Source organism: Blennius ocellaris (genome assembly GCF_963422515.1).
Source record: "Blennius ocellaris genome assembly, chromosome: 7".
Classification (NCBI taxonomy): domain Eukaryota; kingdom Metazoa; phylum Chordata; class Actinopteri; order Blenniiformes; family Blenniidae; genus Blennius; species Blennius ocellaris.
The window spans coordinates 24,890,299-24,910,188 of record NC_137656.1 but is presented as its reverse complement, the minus strand read 5'-3'; the positions used below and the strand labels follow the sequence as shown (position 1 = coordinate 24,910,188).

The following is a 19,890-nucleotide window of genomic DNA, read 5'->3' as shown; positions in this document are numbered from 1 at the left end:
ATATCCTAGAAATTTATTCCACAACTATATTAAAGACTACGTATCTCAGGCATGGTTTTGAGCTGAGAAAAACTAAGAATCCCTGCTCCAGATGATCTGAGAGGTCTGGGTGCTTCATCACATACTCATAATTTTAAGCACACGGTTTGTCTCTGTGTATAAAATACTCATCCTATTCTTTTCACCTTATAGCTCAGATCAAATGTCTCAAACTATTTCGCTTACACGCCAAATCTATTAGCAAACAGTGACCTCTTCTGGCCAGTAGTGATAAGACGTCATTTGAGGTCATGCCATAAAACAAATACATTTTAAAACGAGAGTTCAAAAAAAATAAAATATATATCTATATATGTATATATAGGGGGAATTTTATTTCCATTTATGTTTTGTTTTTTCAACGTTAATAAAAAAAACATTTCAAAGTCGGACTTAACGCTGACCGACTGACGTAAGCGCGTCGTTACGCTGATTGGTTGGACCATACCACTGGATGACGTTGCTCCGTCCTGATTTGTTGATTGGCCTGTCAATCGTCTGAAATGCCGGTAGAAGGAGGCGGACCTTGAGTCGGCGAGGCGTTCGGATTTTTCCTCGAAGATGGCGGGGCTACCTGTGAGGCCGTGTGGCGGCGCGTCTGGAATTAAATAATTTAGAGAGATAGTTAGGTGCTCGAGAGAAGACGCATGTGTCATAAATATCAGTGAGTACTTCTGCAACTCCGAAAGTACGAGCCTTCCGTTCAGCTTAGCTTTTCTCTCCAGATGAGGATGATTGTGCGCGAGGACGTTAGCACTGATGCTAGCGTTCCGAGGCCCCGCCGTGCAGACTGAACAGGATGCTCAAAGGGCGCATTGTTCCCCAATCAACTCTTCAAGGATTCGAGTTGCTTTTATAGTCCGGATAGAAGCTAAATCAACTGTTAACGTGTCTGTCGTCACTTCATCATAAGCAACCCATGATTGATTGCCATGCTATGTCACGCTAGTGGTGTTACACGTTGTATTACCTGACATCTTATTTTCACTGGTCCTTTGTTTTTATAGCTCCCAGAAGATCGCAGTGGAGGATGATCAGTGCCTAGATCCCATAATAAGCTGAATGCATTGTGATTTCCAATAATTGAGACAGTGATTCTGAAAGCTGTCTACATTAATGAAAAGAACAATGTAGTCAGCTTAGCATATTCACCTCTGGTACGTGGTCTATACAGGGATGTGCTTCTGCGTGGGTTTAGATGAGAAGGAAGTCTGAATAGGTCAAGCTGTTTGAAAGGAGATTTCAAGCCTGTGTACGTTTTGGTATTTTAAGAAAGATTGCGTTAAAATGGAGATAGATGATGTTCTACCCCCTCTCCCCTTGGAGCCACCTGATGATTTTGGCCCAGACGAGGGCAGAGCACCTCCACCACCTCCCCTGCAAACGTCCAGTGACGCAGAGGTAATGGACGTTAGCTCTGGTGGTGATGGATACACATACACCCCAGTGGACGGGGAAGACAAGACACAGCAGCCCCTCAGCATGGGCTCGATAACTTTCTGTAGCCGCCCCTCAGAGGAGGCCGATCCCAACCCACCGTGTCCGCGAACGGCCCGCCACGCTCCCCCGGTCACCAAGTTTCTGCCAGACCTTAAACTGCTAAGAGACGTAAAGATCAGCGTCAGCTTCACCGAAAGCAGCAATAGCAAAGACAGGAAGGTTTTGTACACAGGCGAAGGGCAGGAGGCGAGGAGCGAGGATGGAGTAGACGGTGTCAATGGTGAGTTGCATGACTCTGGAGAGCCAGACGGAGCTGAGGGGAGTTCTGGAGCAGGAACCGCTGCAGGCAGGTCAGACGAGGCTGAGGTAGATGCAGAGAACAAGGTAGAGTTTGCTGTCCTGGATGAGTTGGATGATCTGTACGAGAACTTCCTGGAAAACGATGATGGAGAGCATGGCGACTTTAAATCTGAGGTCATAGCTCAGCAGGAGCAAGCCTATGATGACACTGCAGCTTTCTCCTATGAGGTACGTGTGTTGCATCACTTCATCAGCATTTGCCAAAATGTAATTGACTCGCAGCAGAAATGAATTTGGGCCATTCAGGTCAGACAGTTTGCACTCCTTTATACAGAAGAGACCATGCTGCTCACATAACCATTCTCTAACAAACAAACACCTGTTGGAACTTTACGTGGCGCAGTGCAGCTGTTGGTGTAAAAGCGGCTTATTAAAAGCAGCATTAAATCTGAAGCAGGTTCCGTCTTCGTGGGTCGACCTTAAACAGGAGCCCAGCTGCTCCAGACTAAACCTTTAAGGATTATCATAACCTGGAAGCCTGAAAAGCCACATGACGTATTGCTAGATACATAATGGTATCAACACTAACGTGAGAGAGAAGAGAATATATTGGGAGTATCAGTGGAGAGTCTTTCTGACTCGGCTCTCAATATCAAAATCAATCAGGAAAGAATTGTTTTTCTTTTTTTTTTTAAATGCATCTGGGTACCTCAGATCTAAACATATGTGTTACTTTTGTGTATTTTTATAACTGAAAATAAGAGGTGTGATGCTGAATGAGGTCAGTGCCTTTTTTTTTTTTTTTCCTCTCCCTAAAATCCTGTTTTCACTGAGATGCAATCATTACTAATAAAGTGTCAATCAAACTAGTTCAAAATGTGTAATTTGTACTAATCTTCCAAATCTGTACCCTGCAATCATTCTCAATTCAGATTTATACACCAAAGTGGAAACACCGATTTTTCTTTCCCCCCTGTTGTTCCGCTCGGGTCTGTTTGGGTTGTGGCGTCAGTTTCCTTGAGCCTTCGTTGTGTGCTGGTCTTAATCACCAACTCTTCCAGGAGGAGTTTGACAATGATGTGGATGCTCTGCTGGAGGAGGGCATGCCCGTCCCGAAGAAGATGCGCGTGGCGGAGGACAACAATGGTGGAGACAGTGACCACCAGTCCGATGGTGACGGCAGTGTTCAGCCCATGATGACCAAAATTAAGACTGTCCTCAAGAGTGAGTGCTGAATGACATTAAACCTGGTTTTGAAACCAGAAGCAAGAAAAAAAAGTCTTCTCTGAACATTGTGTGTGTGACACGTTTTGCTCCTAATGTTTTGTGTCGCAATTGTATGACATCGTTTTGTTGTTGTTCTTCTTTTTTTTCACCAACAGGATCTCCCTTATTAAAAAATGTTTTCCTGTCCCAGTTTTAGTTTTTACTGGAGCCAATATGGCACCTCGTCAAAAATATGTGCAAACTATTAAGTAATTTATTTTAATTTTTCTAGCGATGAAAGAAAAAAATTGTTAATTTCTGAAGAATAAACCTAATTTCCGCCTCGGCTTCTTAGAAAGATGATCAACATGAGCTTTCACGGTCAATTTTTCACCCAGATGTTTCGTTTTGTATGAGAAAAGCATGCCCTCTTCCAAAAAGGAAGGACCTGCTGCTTCATGATCTCAAGCTGTTTGACACGTCTTCCAGCCTTTTCAATGTGTGAAGCAGTTGTTTACTCCTGCTTGCACTGGTGCAATGTTTTCAAATTGAGTCTCTTTTAGCCTCTGAATGTTTGCACACTAATGCTGCTCCTGAAAATGGCAAACATTAGACATGGTTTATTTTTTTTGAGCCGTGGAGAATCTGTGAATATTTTTTCATTCATTCATAGTCGATCATGAACATCTCGGGACTGCTTTTCTCACGATAAGGATTCTAAACGACACTTTCCCCGTGGTGCAGGTCGGGGTCGTCCTCCCACCGAGCCTCTACCTGATGGATGGATCATGACATTCCACAACTCGGGCATTCCAGTCTACCTGCACAGAGAGACCAGGGTGGTGACCTGGTCCAGGCCCTACTTCCTTGGGACGGGCAGTATTCGAGTAAGACGCCGCATGAAGGTCGTATGTCGACGACGCGTCACGGGACTCTGGAATTAACGAAGACTCTTGTCTTTTCCCCACAGAAACACGACCCTCCGACCAGCAGCATCCCTTGTCTCCACTATAAGAAAATGAAGGAGAACGAGGAGCGGGAGCTGAACGGGGAGGTGGCTTCCAAGATGGAGGCGCTCGCCAAGCCCAGCGCGGAGGCCAACGGTGACGAGGGCGCGGCGAAGTCGGACGAAGAGCAGGCCGTCGCTCCCGACTCCAGCGTGGCGGACCGTGGCCCGGACGAAGAGGTCGTCGCTGATAACAGCCAACCAAATAAAGAGCCGCTGCCCTACGACATTGCTCTCGGAGCCCTGGGCCAAGTCAAGGCCAAGGTGGAGGTGTGCAAGGACGAGTCCATAGGTGAGCCCCGCCTTTCCTCCAAACGCCGCTTTTTGCTGCCGTTGAAATATCTTCACTTTGTCGTGAATCCCCCCCAACCGCAGAACTTGAAGATTTCCGCACGTACTTGGAGAAATGCTTCGACTTCGAACAAGTCACGGTGAAGAAGTTCCGCACCTGGGCGGAGCGGCGGCAGTTCAACAGAGACATGAAGCGGAAGCAGGCGGAGTCGGAGAGGCCCATCCTGCCCGCCAACCAGAAGCTCATCACACTGTCGGTCCAGGACGCTCCCACTAAGAAAGGTGAGCCCCGCACACACGCTGCCAACTGCGTGGGTCCGTTCCAGGTCTTTGTTGACTTTTTTCTTCTTCTTCTTTGCCAGAATTTGTCATCAATCCTAACGGGAAGTCTGAAGTTTGCATCTTGCATGAATACATGCAGCGTGTCCTGAAGGTTCGACCTGTTTACAACTTTTTTGAATGTGGTAAGTTCTTCTATCCCGCATGTCTGAATACACTCCTCTTCAGTTGTGCCTCGCTCTTGGTTGCACCTCCCAGATTCCTCCTGCGAGGTGTAAAGGCGTCATTTCGTCTCATGTGAAAACCGTGCAGACGAAGCAGACAGCCTCCACGTTGACCCGTTAACGTCTGTCCCACACAGAGAACCCAAGTGAACCCTTTGGAGCGTCGGTCATCATCGATGGCGTCACGTACGGCACAGGAACTGCAAGCAGTAAAAAACTTGCCAAGAATAAAGCTGGTAATTGGTTTTTATTCATACATTGAGTCTTAATTCTGATGACGAAAGCTTCATTATGTCGTTTTTCGAGGTGGCGTGTCAGGAAGTACTTGTACATTGGTGGAATTTCTGTTTGTCTGTAGTTTTGTTTACTTTTTAGTTTTACTTCATTTGAAGATAAATATCTGAAGTTTCTCTGTGAGTCCTTGAACGAGGCTCGTTGCCCGTTTCAGCCTGAGACCAGTTCAGTGACATGACAGGACCAGAGTAGAAGACGAGAACAGTTTGGTGATGAACTGATCAAGTTACATTAATAATGGCTGAATGTGAAAACTCTTACCTGTTTCCAGAGCAAGTCACTGCAAATGAACGTTTAATGGGAGTTGTAGTTCTTATAAAGTGTGCGTGCGTGCGTGCGTGCGTGTGTGTGTGTGTGTGTGTGCCTGCCTATTCAAATTAAGTTTTCTGTTGCGTTATTTTATTAATAGTTCATATTTGTATTTCCTTCCTCGTTCAAGTAGATATTTGCGTATACGTCCACTCAGCTCTTGTTTCTGTCCTCCCTGCTCCGGTGGTGTGACTGCAGCTCGAGCCACACTGGAAATCCTCATCCCCGACTTTGTGAAGCAGACCTCCGAGGAGAAGCCTGTCGAGGGCGACGAGCTGGAGGTGCCTCCCACTTTTCCGTCATTTTGCCTTCCCGTTCTGCCCACTTTTCACGTTGAATCCTGGTCCTTGACGGCCACTTGTCCTGAGACGCACGGCCCTGATTGTTTTGTGAAAACTGTGTTTGACAAGCTTCACAATGAAAGTTTGATCAGATCCATGTTGGAGCCGTGGTGCACTTAAGGCGGAGGTTGGTAAACGAAGACGGCTGAGTGTCCCTCTGTTTTGTCCCGCAGTATTTTAATCATATCAGTATAGAAGACTCAAGAGTGTACGAGCTGACCAACAAAGCAGGACTACTTTCGCCATATCAGATTCTTCATGAGTGCCTTAAAAGGTAAAAGACGTGTGGATCTTCTGTCAAATTCTAATGTCAAATGTCTCCATGTATGTATTTTGTAATATTTCTTTGGGCCAATGCAACTAAACATGTGTTTCATGTCCCTTTGCCAACAAGTAAACTTCTGCATCCAACTCCTAAGCGAAGGTTTGTTTTGTTTTTCAGAAATCATGGAATGGGGGACACCAGCATTAAGTTTGAGGTCATCCCAGGGAAAAACCAGAAGAGTGAATATGTGATGACCTGTGGGAAACACACTGTGCGCGGCTGGTGTGAGTATATATTGTCACCCTTCTTTGACTCCCAATAAAGCAAAAACAAATAGGACCATTAAGATTCCACGAGTGTGAACTATTGTGATTGGGGATGCATCAATTAATTTTGTTTTGAATTTGAGGGGGAAACAAACAAGTAAAAAGCAAAACATCAAAATGAATAAAGCAAAATAACAAGTTTTTTTCGTGACGGCACACTTTTTTTTTCATGTTTGGCTCAAGCTTTAATGTTTAAAAGGAAGAAGTACGGGTTTATTTAATCCCACTTTGCAGTCATTTCTCTTTTTTTAATCTTAATTTAACTTCGGTGTCATTTTACATATTTAATGTAATGAAAATATTGGCACAATCAGTATCTGCAGATAAACACAAAAAAAATTTCAGCATCGGCATGAAAGTCGTATGTCGATTTTCTTTTCTTTTTTTTCTTTGCAGAACCAGAGTGAGAGACACTGATACACTGATGTGTGTAAAATCAAACGTCTGCTGTCAGTCGTGTAACGTACCGTAAAAACATGACTTAAAACACTTTCCTTTTAAGTTCTGGGTCTCCAACCCGCTTTTATTTATTACATTTATTTCCCCGTAGACAAAAAACCCATCACGGGGCGTTAAACGTAACAGCGGCCCGCTACATTTAGCTTTTAAGGTTATCATCATGTCTCCAACGTCGTGCATCTCTAATTGTGATCGTCTTTGACGTCTCTTGATTGCCCACGGGTTCCATTGAAGGTTTTACCATTGGGACATCAAATAAAACGTGCAAATTCCAATTATTATTATTTTTGGCGTCGCGATTACTGTAGATTTCCACCCAGTGGTTTTTATTCCTCGGTCTACTTTCTCACCAGGCAAGAACAAGAGGGTCGGCAAGCAGCTGGCGTCCCAGAAGATCCTGCAGATGCTTCATCCTCACGTCAAGAACTGGGGCTCGCTGCTGCGGATGTACGGCAGGGAGAGCAATAAGATGGTGAAGAAGGTGAGGTTCCTCCCTTTCATTCAACGTTTAAAGCGAAATGTGTCCCGTCGCCTTATTTTCATCAACTTTTACAGTGTTTATCGTCAATTTTTTTCCACCACAAGCTCAAGAGGATGGTTGTTTACGGTGTTGTTGGGTTTTTTTCTCAGGAGAGCTCGGACAAGAGTGTGATTGAACTCCAGCAGTATGCCAAAAAGAACAAGCCAAACCTTCACATCTTGAACAAGCTCCAGGAAGAAATGAGGAAACTGGCTTCACAAAGGGTAGGAAGTGCCGAATTGTTTTACCGTCGTCGGTTCCGATCTCTTCTGATCCACATTTCTGCTGCTGATTGGTTTGATGGATGCACACGTTTCCCCTCTCAAACCTGAGAGCCGTTAAATATTCAAGCCTGTTGGTGTCTTCTGTCAACGGACGCAAAACTGATTCTTCTTTACTACGGTTTAATCCAGTTTTTCTCCAATTATTGTTGTGCGGCGGTTCCACTCTGCTCCTCCCACCGGCCTTGCTTCGCTCCAAACACTTTGAGATGCAGCGTTTTAAAGAATTGAGCGACTTGTTGGCGCCATCCGGAGCCTTCAGCTGCCTTCTCCTCTTCCTCACTTTGACCACAAACTCATCATCCGCAGATCTTAACCAGCACCTTCCTCCTCTCTGGTGCGAAGCTGGAAACTAGACCTTGAATGTGACGACTCACTTCACTTATTTCCAGGAATGAAATGTTTGTTTGGACCGGTGCCCTTTTATTATGAGACGGGTCAAACTTGACTAAACCCTGCGATTGGTTAGACATTTACAACCAATAAGAGCTGAGGACACACGGGGGGATGGAGAGAACGTTGCAGTGGAAGTTGTTGTTGCCTGCTTTCATGTAAAAAGGCAAACCTTTGTGATGCGCGGCTCGAGTTACACACTGTCCTCGTTTCCCTTCCAGGAGGAAACCAGGAAGAAGCCCAAGATGACCATAATGGAGTCGGCCCAGCCGGGCAGCGAGCCCCTCTGCACCGTCGACGTCTGAGTCGCCGCGGAAACCAACAGCACTGAAGCCCAGTCACTTTCAACGCCCGACTCCCCGCCGCCCCGATATGCATCACTGAGAGCCGACGGCACCGCTGCAGCCGGTAGAACCGCCCGCTCCTCCCACACACACATTTCACTGGTTGGGCCGGTCGACGCGAGGGCGGGACTAAGATGCACTAAAGCGGCCCGTAGAGCAGGAACCAGCCGCCCCTCCAGACGGCCACGCTCCACGCTACCTCATTACCGTCATCTACAAAACCTAACCAGACAACGTGACCCGCGGTCGTGATGAAAACTAGGATAAAAAAAAAACGCATGCTTGTTTTTAAAAGTACACAACTGCACACTTCACCAGTGGTATTGCAGTACCAGCACCTCACGAGTGTTATAAAGGGACTACTAATACTCATCACCCGCGTGTGTTTCTACCTTTCATTTGTTCTGATTACGTAGGTGTTCTGGACATTTCGGGTGAGGAGTACAAATGTGCCGTTTTCTCTCCAGAACGACTCGCCGCCGTCTTGGTTTGCATGATAAGAACATGTGAAGTGGATCACTCTTGAGAACTATTGTTATGCACTCGTGTTTCTGTCAGGCTTTTACTTTCTGTTGACTGTTCATGCTGTCGCTGCAGGAGTCACTGCTTTGGGGGGGAGAGAACATCGTAAATCGGAGAGGTGTTGCCTTGTTTTTCTTCTTCTTTCCATTTGTTGATTTAAAAAAAAAAAAAAAAAAACATGAGGTCCTGCTCTTTATGCCGACGCTGCAGTAACTCCAAGCACAGCTCAGCATCGTACTGTAAAATGTGCAAAGGATCTTTTCTTTTCTTTTTTCTTCTGCCGTTCTCATTTGCTTTCAGCTTATACACTAACCTCATGGCACATTTCTTCTTCTTCTTCTTCGTTTTCATCATTCGGTGCCCTTAAAAGTTGACGTTGGCTACTTGTTGCCTTAGTTCAGTGGTTGTCAAAGTGTGGGCCTCGCCTGCGTGAGGAATCTGGGATTATTCCTGACTTTGTAGTAAGTGAAGTAGCGACGAAGGAGATCTAAAGTATATCTATCCTCCCACACTTTGAGAACCCCTGCCTTAGTGAATCCATTTCATGAAGGGCTCACGGTATATATAAATATAAATATATATATATACACGTGCAACACGTTGGACCTAAAAACCCTTCTGCAGGGAAGTGAAATGACCAAGTCCATCTGCTTGATGAAGCATTTATCGTTTAGGCACTTAGTGTTTATGATGACGGCCGATAAGAAGCGCCGCATAGTGACGGACAAGATGCCTTCAGCACGTGCAGATTTTCAAACAAAAACAAACAAAACTCGTCTTAATGTGTATTTTGTGTGCGTTTGCCACCTTCGGTCGATCACACTGTCCAAACCACCCGGAGAGAATTGAGTTTAGTCGACCTGAACAAAAGACGATCGAGCAACTTGGCGCGACACATGCTGACAAAACTGTGTATACCAAAGCTTTTACATCCAGTCTTATGCATTTTCTAGATTCATGTTGCTGCGAACTGTGAGACGGTCGAGACGAACGGATCTGTAAACGCCACAAAGTGCAGAGACGCATCACTTGCTGGATCAGAACAATAGAAACTGCTGTGTGTTCACTTTTAAGTATTTGGCCTCTGATATAGTTTTTGTTTTTTTCTTTTTCTTTTCTACATAACATACAAAATCACAATCGTTGAGACAGAGGCTCTCGTGGAAGTCGTAGATTGCTTTTTGAGAATGTGCTTTTTCACCTGTGAGTGCGCGTGTCGTCTAGCGAAGTGTGTCGGTGTGAGAAGAGGATTTTTTGGGGGGAAAATACGGCTTTTATGTGTTGCTATTGAATTGTTTGACTTATTGCTGCCTAGAAAATGAAGTATGTATTGCAACCTGAGCTCCATGACTTCAGTGATATTTGTTATGCAAAATAAAATGTCTTGACTGAGTGGACTGAATGACGCGTTTTTTTTAATCGAGCCCATTGTTCTGGAATTGTTTCACAATTTAATAGATTAAAGCCAATCTGTTCAAAAGCTATCGAGGCTTTTGTTTCCTCACATTTCAGCTTTATTCTGAAAGGAAATCAATGGACTTACTACATATGGCTGCAATGAGGACTTTGGATACTTGAAATGAGTATTTCTCCAGGTGGTTCGGGGCCGTTGGGTTGTAACCCAATCATCTTGTAAAACAGTCTAATAGCCTTTTAAATCTGAAGTTTTTCATTGTGTAGAATGTGATGGAAATGTTTCACAAAGCCAAACTACGATCTCAATATAAAACCAATTTTAATGAAACCTGGTGCAAAATGTCAAAAACCCCTATAGCTGTTGCATTATGGGTCTTTTTCCAAACTAAAAACTGACATGACTTTGACGCAAGGTTTGTCCTACTAGTCCTTCTCATCCACTTGTCCTTCACTCCGTTGATGTGACAGGGTTAAAGAAAGGTGTTAGGCTTCCTAAAGAGTTGGAGAAAGACGAGCACGTTGTTTTGACAATCCGACCGCACTTCCCACGTGGTGGCGTAATAATAATCCAACGGCGGCGCAGGTTAGTGACGTCTGCCCACGTGAAAATACGACACATTTACAAAAATGACTGCCAAAAGGCGCTTTTATAACACTTTCCCCTGTGGCTCTAACCGCTGATATAATCTCAAATATCACAATGTAAATCAAAGCAAAAGAGGCTGTCGGACTATGAGGAACTAAAGTGAAACGGTTGCCACGTGAATAAATAAGTGAAACTGAGAAGAGGCTGCACAAAAACTTTCCTGTGTTCATTTTACAACATCTGCATAACATTCCTAGTTTGGACCTGGATTCTAGATGATTTAAAGTTGTTCAAGATAATTATTACTTTGATAACTTAACATGATCTGCGTTGAATCATCCTGAGTTTCCCTGAACGCTCCGATGAGCCGGCCCTTTAAATGTTGTCGCCGCAAGGAATTGTGGGGCATCATGACCAGGGGCCTCATTTATAAAACTGTGCGTAGGATTGACGTCAAAATTGGCGTACGCACGAAACACAAAGTGCTTACGCACAAAAATATCCTGATTTATAAAACAGTGTGCACGCACGTCCTACGCCGATTTCCCTTTATAAATCACAATCCACTCTAAATGTGGCGCACCTGTGTGCGGGTCATACCACGCCCATATTGGCCTATAAATATTCAGAGAAACGCCTCATGAATATTGATTCACGACTGAAAGCATGCCGAAAGCAGAAAGAAAAGCCAAGAAACGCAATTTGACCCAGTGTGAGGTGGAAGTTCTCGTCGGGGAGGTGGAGAAGAGCAAGGCGGTGCTATTTGGTGGACACAGTGTTGGGGTCACCAACGCCAAAAAGGCTCTAGAGTGGCAGCATGTGGCGGATGGTGTCAACGCTGTGGCCTCAGAAGGTCGGAGTGTGGCTGAGGTGAAAAAGACATCAAAGTAGACGCAAAACAGCGCCTGGCGTCACACAGGCAGAGCGTCTGTGCCCCGGGCGGGGGAACGGGCCCTCCCGGAGCTCACCCCACTGGAGGAAACACTGGCGGGGGTCATCGGGGAATCCCTCCTGAGTGGAGTGGTGACGGAGGTGGAGGGGGACACCGATGCCGGCCCACAAGCAGAAGACCAAGGTATGCAATTTGTATTCCCATATTTGAAATGAGTGTAAACCAAGGTTGTGTTCACATTTATGTACAGAAACGATTGAGACTCCGTTCACAAAACAAGTGACTTTATTCAACATTTCTTGTAGTTGCTGCGGGTCCAGGCGAGGTCAGTGGCGCCGCAGCTGAGCCGTGTGCGCCCAGCGTGTCCACTGCACCTCGTGCATCCCAGCCCTGCAGCAGCCGTGTCCTCACAGATGCAGTCCTGCAGACGCAGAGAGACACCGTCACGGCAATACATCAAGTGGCTAGAGAACTGCGGGACATAAAACATGTCCTGTCCGAGCTCAACACCACCATCAAAGAGTTTATCAATAAATGATTGTTTTGAATTTGTTTCCATACCTGTTTTTTCATAAATGACGCATCACATCCAAACGCTGGCGCACGGCAGCAGCGCTTGGCTCAAATGCCTGGGGATAGGGGTCCGGGTCGGGGCCAAGACGATCAGCGTCGGGGGGCAAGGCCACAGCATTCAGTTTTGCCACGTTATGCAGCACAGCACACGCTCTGACAATACTGCAGACCTTCTCGGGGTTGTAGGCTAGCGTTCCTCCTGTGCCGTCGAGACACCGCCACCTGCCCTTCAGGAGCCCGATGGTGCGCTCCACAATACTGCGCGCCTGGCTGTGGCGCAGATTATAGGTCCTCTCCTCTGCGCCTTGTGGGTCAGGAAAAGGGGTGAGCAGCCACCGCTTGAGGGGGTATCCACTGTCGCCTGCAAGGTCGGTGAACGGGTTAAACACTAGTACAAAATTGCAAGTCTCAGGATTTCCACATTAATTGTCCGTACCTAGAAGCCACCCATCACGTACAGCGCCGGCCTCCAGTCTGCGCCCAACACTGCTGTGTCTCAGTATGAATGAATCCTGGGTTGACCCGGGCCACCGAGCCACTACATTTGTAAGCAACATGTCCGCGTCACATACGAGTTGGACATTGAGGGAATGAAAATGCTTACGATTAATGAAAGCAAATTCATTCTCACTCGGTGCTCGTATAGCAACATGAGTGCAGTCAATGGCACCGATTACATTTGGGAAACCGGACATTGCTGCAAATTGCGCTTTTGTATTTGCCTGTTCACCCACCGTATAAGGAAACTTTATGTACTGATGAGACAACCCAATTATACCTCCTAACACGTCTGGCATAACACGGCTAAAGGTTGGCTGGGACATCCCTGACCTGTCAGCCAATTCCCTCTGGAATGTGCCCGTTGCCAGAAACCCGAGTGTTGTGAGCACTTGAAGCGGGACTGGCACGGCGTGGTTTCTGCGGGTGCTCCTCTCTAAGGCTGGGCCCAATGCCGCACATAGATCCAAGAGGACGGCTCGTGGGAGTCGGAAACGGCTCATCAGCCACTCATCACTGTTGGCTAGTGGATCTTGCTGGTCTCGGAAGTTCCGCTCCCTCCGTATCCTTCCGTTTGCCACATCTTCTAATAGTGCCAAAGCAGCCATTGTGCGCCATGACGCATTGTGAATACCTGCCTTTATATACCCATCTGTTAGGTGGCATCTGCTACACGTGTGACAATTACCCCGATTGACAAACAGTTCTTCAGACTAACAATAAAAGATAATTATAGTCTTTTTGTATGGCAACAAAACACAGTTACAAAGTGTTTTATGCGTTATGCATTGAAAACGGAGATGAAACGAAATGGGCTATATAGGATATTACACTACATTCATATCAGTGTAAACATAATTTGCCCTACTGTTGTCTTACTATCTTATTGTCTTAATCATGTTTCCCGTGTGCACTCCAGGGAGTATGTTTGTTTATTCATTGTAGAAATGTAATTTTTTACTATCCATTTCTTGCAAATAAACTGTCCATATATGAGGTCATATAACTATTTATTTTACACGATCAGTTTCACACAGTTTCTCCCGTTTCTTTCTTCTGCCATCAGTGGCGCAGTTCCTCCTTACCCCAGTTATGTGCGTACGCATGGGTCAGAGTTGGCGTGGTGGACCGCACATTTTCCCGTCAAGCTCTCTTTTTATAAATCCCACGGTTTGCGTAGAGAGTGGCGTACGCAACGTTTATAAATGAGGCCCCTGGTCTCCTTTGGTAAAGGAAGCATCAGCGTTTCCTCGGCTAAAGGAAGCAATGGGCCTCATTTCCTTTGCTTATTGAGAATTCCAACGTTCCTTATCATGGCCGTCACAAACACTTCTGGGGATTAAGGCAAAGTGGATAGGAAAGGAGATAGGAGGGATGTTTCAGATGCACCTTAATGCTTCCTTGCTCTCAATCGTTTCAAGGTCTCGGTGTTGTGTCCGCTACTTTTAACACATTTATTTTAGGGTAAAAAATTAATCTGTTCATTATTTGCTTGGTTTGGTAGGATAAACCTTGTTTTACACTCCTGCCTTAAGTATTTACCAAGTTTGTGCAGTTTGAATAGATAGTTGAACATTTTCATCATTTTCTTTGTAGCAAATGAGTCGATTCCACTTCATCTAAATTACACACACACGGAAAATAGGTACATTTCTATTAAAAAATGCATCCCGCCATAGTCTGTTCTGCTGCATAATTGCATGGTGCCATTTTTAAAAAAAAAGGTCTCAGACTTTGCAAAGATGGAAGATTTATCACCAAGAAGCATGATTTAATAAAGTAATCAAGCAAACACATGTTTGCTTCTTCTTAATGTATAGTTCCCCAGAGTGTCTTTATGAGTGTCTTTAAAAGATTCCAGGTAAATCCAATCTGCCTCTTCTTGACCAGGTAATAAAACAATGAGCATTACTTCACTCATTTTCATTCAAAGTACGGTACTTGTATTTGTACAAAGTTTCAGGGGATCTGAGATGCTCAACATGTTTTTCCCCAAATATAAAGTAAAAAAAAAGTGAGGCTGCTCAGAATATTGATGATTTTGCTTTTTATTATTTCTTTGTTGCAGCTTTTGCAATATTTCCTCACACCTGCTATTATGATGTTAGTTACAAAATTTAAACTACATATCTAATCAGCTGTACGCTAAACAAACCAGTTCGGTCCAAAGAGAGATTATTTCTCTTTTTTTTTTCAAAAGAAGGGAGACAGACTATAATCAGAAACGTCAAAGCTGTAGCGCATATTAAAAAGAAGGGAAAAAAAATTAAACAAACTGTCTGGTATGAGTTTAGGATCTTTGGAGCGCCGAGAATACAGACGTGTAGAAGACAGGAACGCCGTCGAACTGTGCAGGGCGCGTCGCTTCTGGGCCGGTCACTGCTGCGTGTCGTAGTCCACCCTCTCCAGCAGCAGGAGCATTTCAACGTGCATCGTCTGGGGGAAGAGATCCACCGCCATGGCTCGCACCGGGCGGAACGGAGCGCCGCGGACTCGGTTGGACGGCGCCCTGCACAGACTGGACATCACAGAAAACGTTTCACATGCGAGGAGCTCTCCGGCCCGGTCGGGTTTCTCTGGGGGCGACGGGGTCACATCCATCACTCACTCGATGAAGTTGGTCATGGCCGCTTTGGCGTTGCACGCCACGTACACCAGCCTCTTCAGGTGCCCCGCCCTCCGGATGGCCAGGATCACCTTGGAGTCTGTGGCGGCGGGAACATTCCCCGGTTAAAAAGCCACACACTGCCAAATGAGAGAGCGTTGTGTTTGTGTTCCCGTGTGCTCACGCAGGCCGGCCCTCGGAGGATCCACGATGGCGGTGAGGCTGGGAGACACCAGGGCGTTGAGGATGTTGGGGAAGACGTCCTCGGCTTTTCCGCAGTGAAACTCCACGTTACTCAGACCTTGGAACAAACACAGTCAGAAAGCCGCTTCGCAGCGTTTTCCCACTCGGCAATCGGGAGCGACGGCGACATGAACTGTGTGAGTGCCGGTGGTTAAAACTCTCTTCCTCAGCACTTCGCTCGGCGCCTCACCATTGAGCTTGGCATTGACTTTGGCGTCTTCCACGGCTTCCTGACACAACTCGATCCCAATCACCTTTTTTACCCTCTGCAGACGAGAAAGCCACAATGAAAACCCGTCAAACTGTCAACATTCCCTCTGTTCTGTTTGAGTAAACCTCACACAGCATGCGTGACTTTACTATAAACCTTCATTTGGCACAAAAAAAGAAAGGTTTCTCTGATCTCATTCACTTTGTGCTCAAAAGATCATTTTTTTAACAGACCGGAAGATGTAAACAAACATGGTCGACAGCTGTTATAAGCATATTATAGAATAGTGACTTGGTATTTTGTTTAACCAGCTCAGAAGTCACAACAGCTTATAAAATGTAAAGATTCACAGTGTTCACTACTAACAGAAACAATAACCTGCTTCTGAAGATGAACCCCATGACGCTGTGCTGCATTTACACTTCAAACTATTTCAATGTCAACAAATAAATCCTTCTCAAATGGCTTTAGTCCATTTTTACTCCATGATTGCTCATTTCACAGCTGCAATGTAAAAAATGTAACTAGTGCAAATAATATGCATGACTAACAAATTCAAATAATACTGTCATGGAGGGAATATGATTAAATATACTTGCTCCAAATATATACCTCCTTATATCCCAGGACACAAACAGAACGTGCAAAGTGCTTAAGATATGAAGTGGTTTGACACGTTACGTTTGCCAGAGAGATGCCAATAGTGCCGGTCCCACAGCACACATCCAGGACGGTGCTGTCCTGGTCCAGCTGGGCCCACTCCCCCACAGCGGAGTACAGAACCTCTGCAGCTCCTGTGTTCACCTCGCAAGTCACAAACACACCTCCATTCAGAGCTTCGCCACGGAAAACACCGCAGCCTTACGGCTATTAGGCATCAAGAAACCACGCCGACATTTCAGTTAACGCTGCATATGGTTGATTATTTCAGAGTAAACAATGGCAGGTGACACCTGTGACTGGGCCAGACGACCTTTGAGCCGCTCTCGCTTCTCACCTGGAAGAAGGAATGAGGCGATATCCTGAATTTGAGACCCAGCATGTCCTCGTGAATGCAGCTCTCTCCAGCCACCAGCTCACAGGGCAGGTCCTCTGGGTTCGGAGACGTCCTGCACCAGCAAAACAAAACACACAGTCCTGAATTGTTCCAGCGACTTTCACTCATTGAGACTCAGTTTGTGGCTAATGGTATATTTTTCACCTTTGACCCTCCCGAACAAAGTAGAGCGAGGTCACGCCGCTGTCTTTCCCCTCTCCCTCGGTGAAGAACTCCTTCATGGAGCTTTTCAAAGCGCTGAGTTCCTCTTCGTCAAGTTTCTGACAAGGATTGGACGAAAAGAGGAGAAATACGAACAATACAGCATGTTGCTTTATGGAGCTGAAGTGAAAACGTTCCAATACCTGTGGGTTGAAAAAGGCCATGGCCATGGCCTGTTTGGTCCTCGTGGTGCGAACCGTGAGCTGCTTCCAGTGGCCCGAGTACGTCTCTGGACTGTACACACTGTATGGCGTCGTCCTGTTTGCAAAACAAGCGGGGATCATATGCCGTCAGACTGAAAACCATCCCGCAATTGCATCCTGCAACATCACACTCTCAAAGTGAGAGTGTGATGTCGGTGTACCTGATGAACTTCTGAAAGTCGCCGACGACCCTCTTGGCCTCGGCGGAAACGTGGCTGGTCTCCGACGGCCCCACCACAGCACAGGAGCCTCCCTTGTATTTCCCCAGGCGGAAACCGATGGTCTTATCCTCGCCGTCCGCACCCACCGAGATCAGGAACTCGCACTTGTTTCGGTATTCTTTCTGTAATCGACACAAGATGGGTAAGCAGTAGCAACTTCTAAAACAACAGAAGACGTACAAGGAATATAAATTGTTTTTACTAACATATTTCCACTCGTGCCACAGTTTTCCTTCCGTTTTTATGTAATTTTACTTGTTTGTTTTTTGTTTTTACTGTTACACATACATTACATTACACATGATTGAACAATACCTGTAAAGGAGACGGCCGGATCGTTTCCAGAGGGCAACACATGTTCTTGTACTTTCCTTTCTGTGCAAACAGCCACGGCATCATGGCTTTGTTGGTGCTGCCGATCTCTCTGAGATCAAACGGATGTGGGGGGGGGGGGGAACAACCTGATATCAACTTCTAGAAAAACATGGGACGTCGTTGCGTTGTCCACACTCAACTCGCCACAGCAGCAGATGACTGCGATCACCTACTTGGCCAGCCTCTGCAGAACTCCCTCCACCTCCTGCTCCTTCCTCCGCAGCTGCTCCTCATACGGCACCTCCCACAGAGGAGTCACCACGTTGGCGATCTGGACGCTGAGCGGCAGCTCCTCTTGCTCCTCCCCGTCCGCTCGCTTGGGGGCGGGCTGCCCTCCGGCGCCCTCGCCCTCCTCCCGCGCCCTCTTCCTCAGGATGGGGTCGGCTTTGGGCTTGGCCAGCCGGACGCTCAGCACCTGGCCCTTCCACTGCATGCCGTGCACCATCTTCATGGCCTTGTCGCGCTCCTCCTCATTCTTGAAGGTGACGAAAGCGAAGGTCTGCTTACCGAACAGCTTGATCTTGTGTGGGTTGAGGCCGTGTTTGGCCAGGAACTTCTTGAGGTCGTTAAAACCGATGAATTTGGGCAGGTTGCGGATCTCCACTTTGTAAATCTCCGAGGTGAAGAGGTCCTGTTTGATGTAGCGGTACATGGAGGGGTCGGATGCCGAGTTACTCTCCCCGTCTGCTTGAACATCAGACTCCACAGCATCATCTTTAGGCTGCTGAAGGACATCGTCAGGCTTCTCCTCCTCTGAAGCTGGATGAACAGCCAAGGGGCTGCCTGCAACGTCTGCCATCACTCTGATGGCTGCACCTTACATTCAGAAAGGAACACATTTCAATGTTTGGCTTTTATACAGCAGCTCTTGTTCAAACTGGACAATCACGGCTGCAACTACAATATATATTTCAATACCCAATAATCTGTCATTCATATGCTTAAAATATGAGTCGCCTAGTATAAAGAATACAATATAACAATGACAATCACATTTTAACATTCTTCCACAGCATCGAAGATACACTTTAAAACACATCGTTTTGTTCACACCTGCATTCAGCAAATAAATAACAGTTTCAAATTATTTAGTAGGTATAAAGAAGCATATGTAAATGCGTAGGAGGCAATATCTGAAAAGACTAGCTTTAAAATAAGACAGAAGAAATAAGCTGTTAAAAAAATAAGCTTCAGAAGAAGGTTGAAATGCAGTAGATCTTTGTAATTGCTCGTAACGGCACGTTGCTTTTTTTTTTTTTTTTTAGGATGAACACAATAAAACATGAATTCACATCAAAGTTGTCAGATGAAACCAGTCAAAAGTAGCATTTCTGTCATTTTACACGGTATTTGCATGTTTCCTGCCTTACAAAATAAACACTAAGGTGACAATAATGTACTTTTCTTCACAGAACCTGCGAGTTTTCTTCTTTACTGAAAACGATACTAATCAAAATATATTTCCCGACGTTTCACACGTTAGTTTGGTGCCTTTTATCATCTACATTTGTTGAAAATCCACTGTCTTTATCACAATCCTTACCTTCATATAATAATAGTAATAGTAATAGAAACTCCACTTGTTACTGAAGTCCACAGGGCGCCGCCATGTTGGTTGGACCACGTGGAGCGTGAACTTTGAACTTTCTTAAAGTGGAAGTGCGCAATTTTAGGCTCCATGAAGATTCGGTGAGAAGTCGGTAACACAAACAAGTGCTAAAGGAAATGCATAAATAATCATTGTTATGAGCAATAAACTTTACTTTAAATGAATAGATTTGTTTTACTTTTACTGTAGGAAAACAAAGAAATTAGGAGAAAAGAAGAGAGTTCACAAATACTCATGTAAATGTAGAATAACACAGGTTACACTAATTTGTCACATTCAGCCCAAATGTGATAAATTACTGTAATCTGTGTTATTCTGTGCTATTATATTATATTCTTCTATAGTATACTGAATACTATTC

At 45.5% G+C, this 19,890-nt stretch overlaps 2 protein-coding genes across 3 annotated transcripts; one reads left to right on the top strand and one right to left on the bottom strand.

The window, feature by feature from the left end:
- The first annotated feature begins 582 nt into the window (after positions 1-582).
- dgcr8 (DGCR8 microprocessor complex subunit) lies at positions 583-10,232 on the top strand. Of its 2 annotated transcripts, XR_013936691.1 has the most exons (15): positions 583-703; positions 1,047-2,007; positions 2,841-3,003; positions 3,730-3,872; positions 3,956-4,283; positions 4,367-4,564; positions 4,645-4,746; positions 4,923-5,021; positions 5,587-5,669; positions 5,903-6,003; positions 6,172-6,278; positions 7,133-7,260; positions 7,410-7,523; positions 8,195-8,381; positions 8,734-10,232. XR_013936691.1 is itself a non-coding variant. In XM_080499437.1 (14 exons), the coding sequence occupies exons 2-14, from the start codon at positions 1,327-1,329 to the stop codon at positions 8,276-8,278; spliced, it is 2,331 nt and encodes a 776-aa protein (XP_080355563.1). In that variant the 5' UTR covers positions 583-703; positions 1,047-1,326; the 3' UTR covers positions 8,279-10,232. The 2 variants fall into 2 exon arrangements, 1 of the variants encoding a protein (XP_080355563.1); XM_080499437.1 differs by having other exon boundaries at positions 8,195-10,232.
- Positions 10,233-14,874: 4,642 nt separating this feature from the next.
- Positions 14,875-19,552, bottom strand: trmt2a (tRNA methyltransferase 2 homolog A). The gene is made up of 12 exons (XM_080499740.1): positions 19,464-19,552; positions 18,094-18,736; positions 17,861-17,969; positions 17,486-17,667; positions 17,265-17,379; positions 17,065-17,180; positions 16,861-16,972; positions 16,545-16,667; positions 15,843-15,918; positions 15,594-15,710; positions 15,413-15,509; positions 14,875-15,322 (listed from the first exon to the last, which is right to left on the bottom strand). The coding sequence occupies exons 2-12, from the start codon at positions 18,717-18,719 to the stop codon at positions 15,181-15,183; spliced, it is 1,815 nt and encodes a 604-aa protein (XP_080355866.1). The 5' UTR covers positions 18,720-18,736; positions 19,464-19,552; the 3' UTR covers positions 14,875-15,180.
- Positions 19,553-19,890: the final 338 nt, after the last annotated feature.

Bases quoted from the DNA above. Each gene is read 5' to 3' on its own strand.
- trmt2a (XM_080499740.1), bottom strand. From the start codon at position 18,719: ATGGCAGACGTTGCAGGCAGCCCCTTGGCTGTTCATCCAGCTTCAGAG. The intron at 16,973-17,064 runs GTGAAAAATATA...TTGCTGGTGCAG, and splicing joins TTTGTTCGGGAGGGTCAAAG to GACGTCTCCGAACCCAGAGG. The intron at 15,323-15,412 runs GTGAGTGATGGA...TGTGATGTCCAG, and splicing joins GCCATGACCAACTTCATCGA to TCTGTGCAGGGCGCCGTCCA.
- dgcr8 (XM_080499437.1), top strand. From the start codon at position 1,327: ATGGAGATAGATGATGTTCTACCCCCTCTCCCCTTGGAGCCACCTGAT. The intron at 4,747-4,922 runs GTAAGTTCTTCT...TGTCCCACACAG, and splicing joins TTACAACTTTTTTGAATGTG to AGAACCCAAGTGAACCCTTT. The intron at 7,524-8,194 runs GTAGGAAGTGCC...TTTCCCTTCCAG, and splicing joins GGAAACTGGCTTCACAAAGG to GAGGAAACCAGGAAGAAGCC.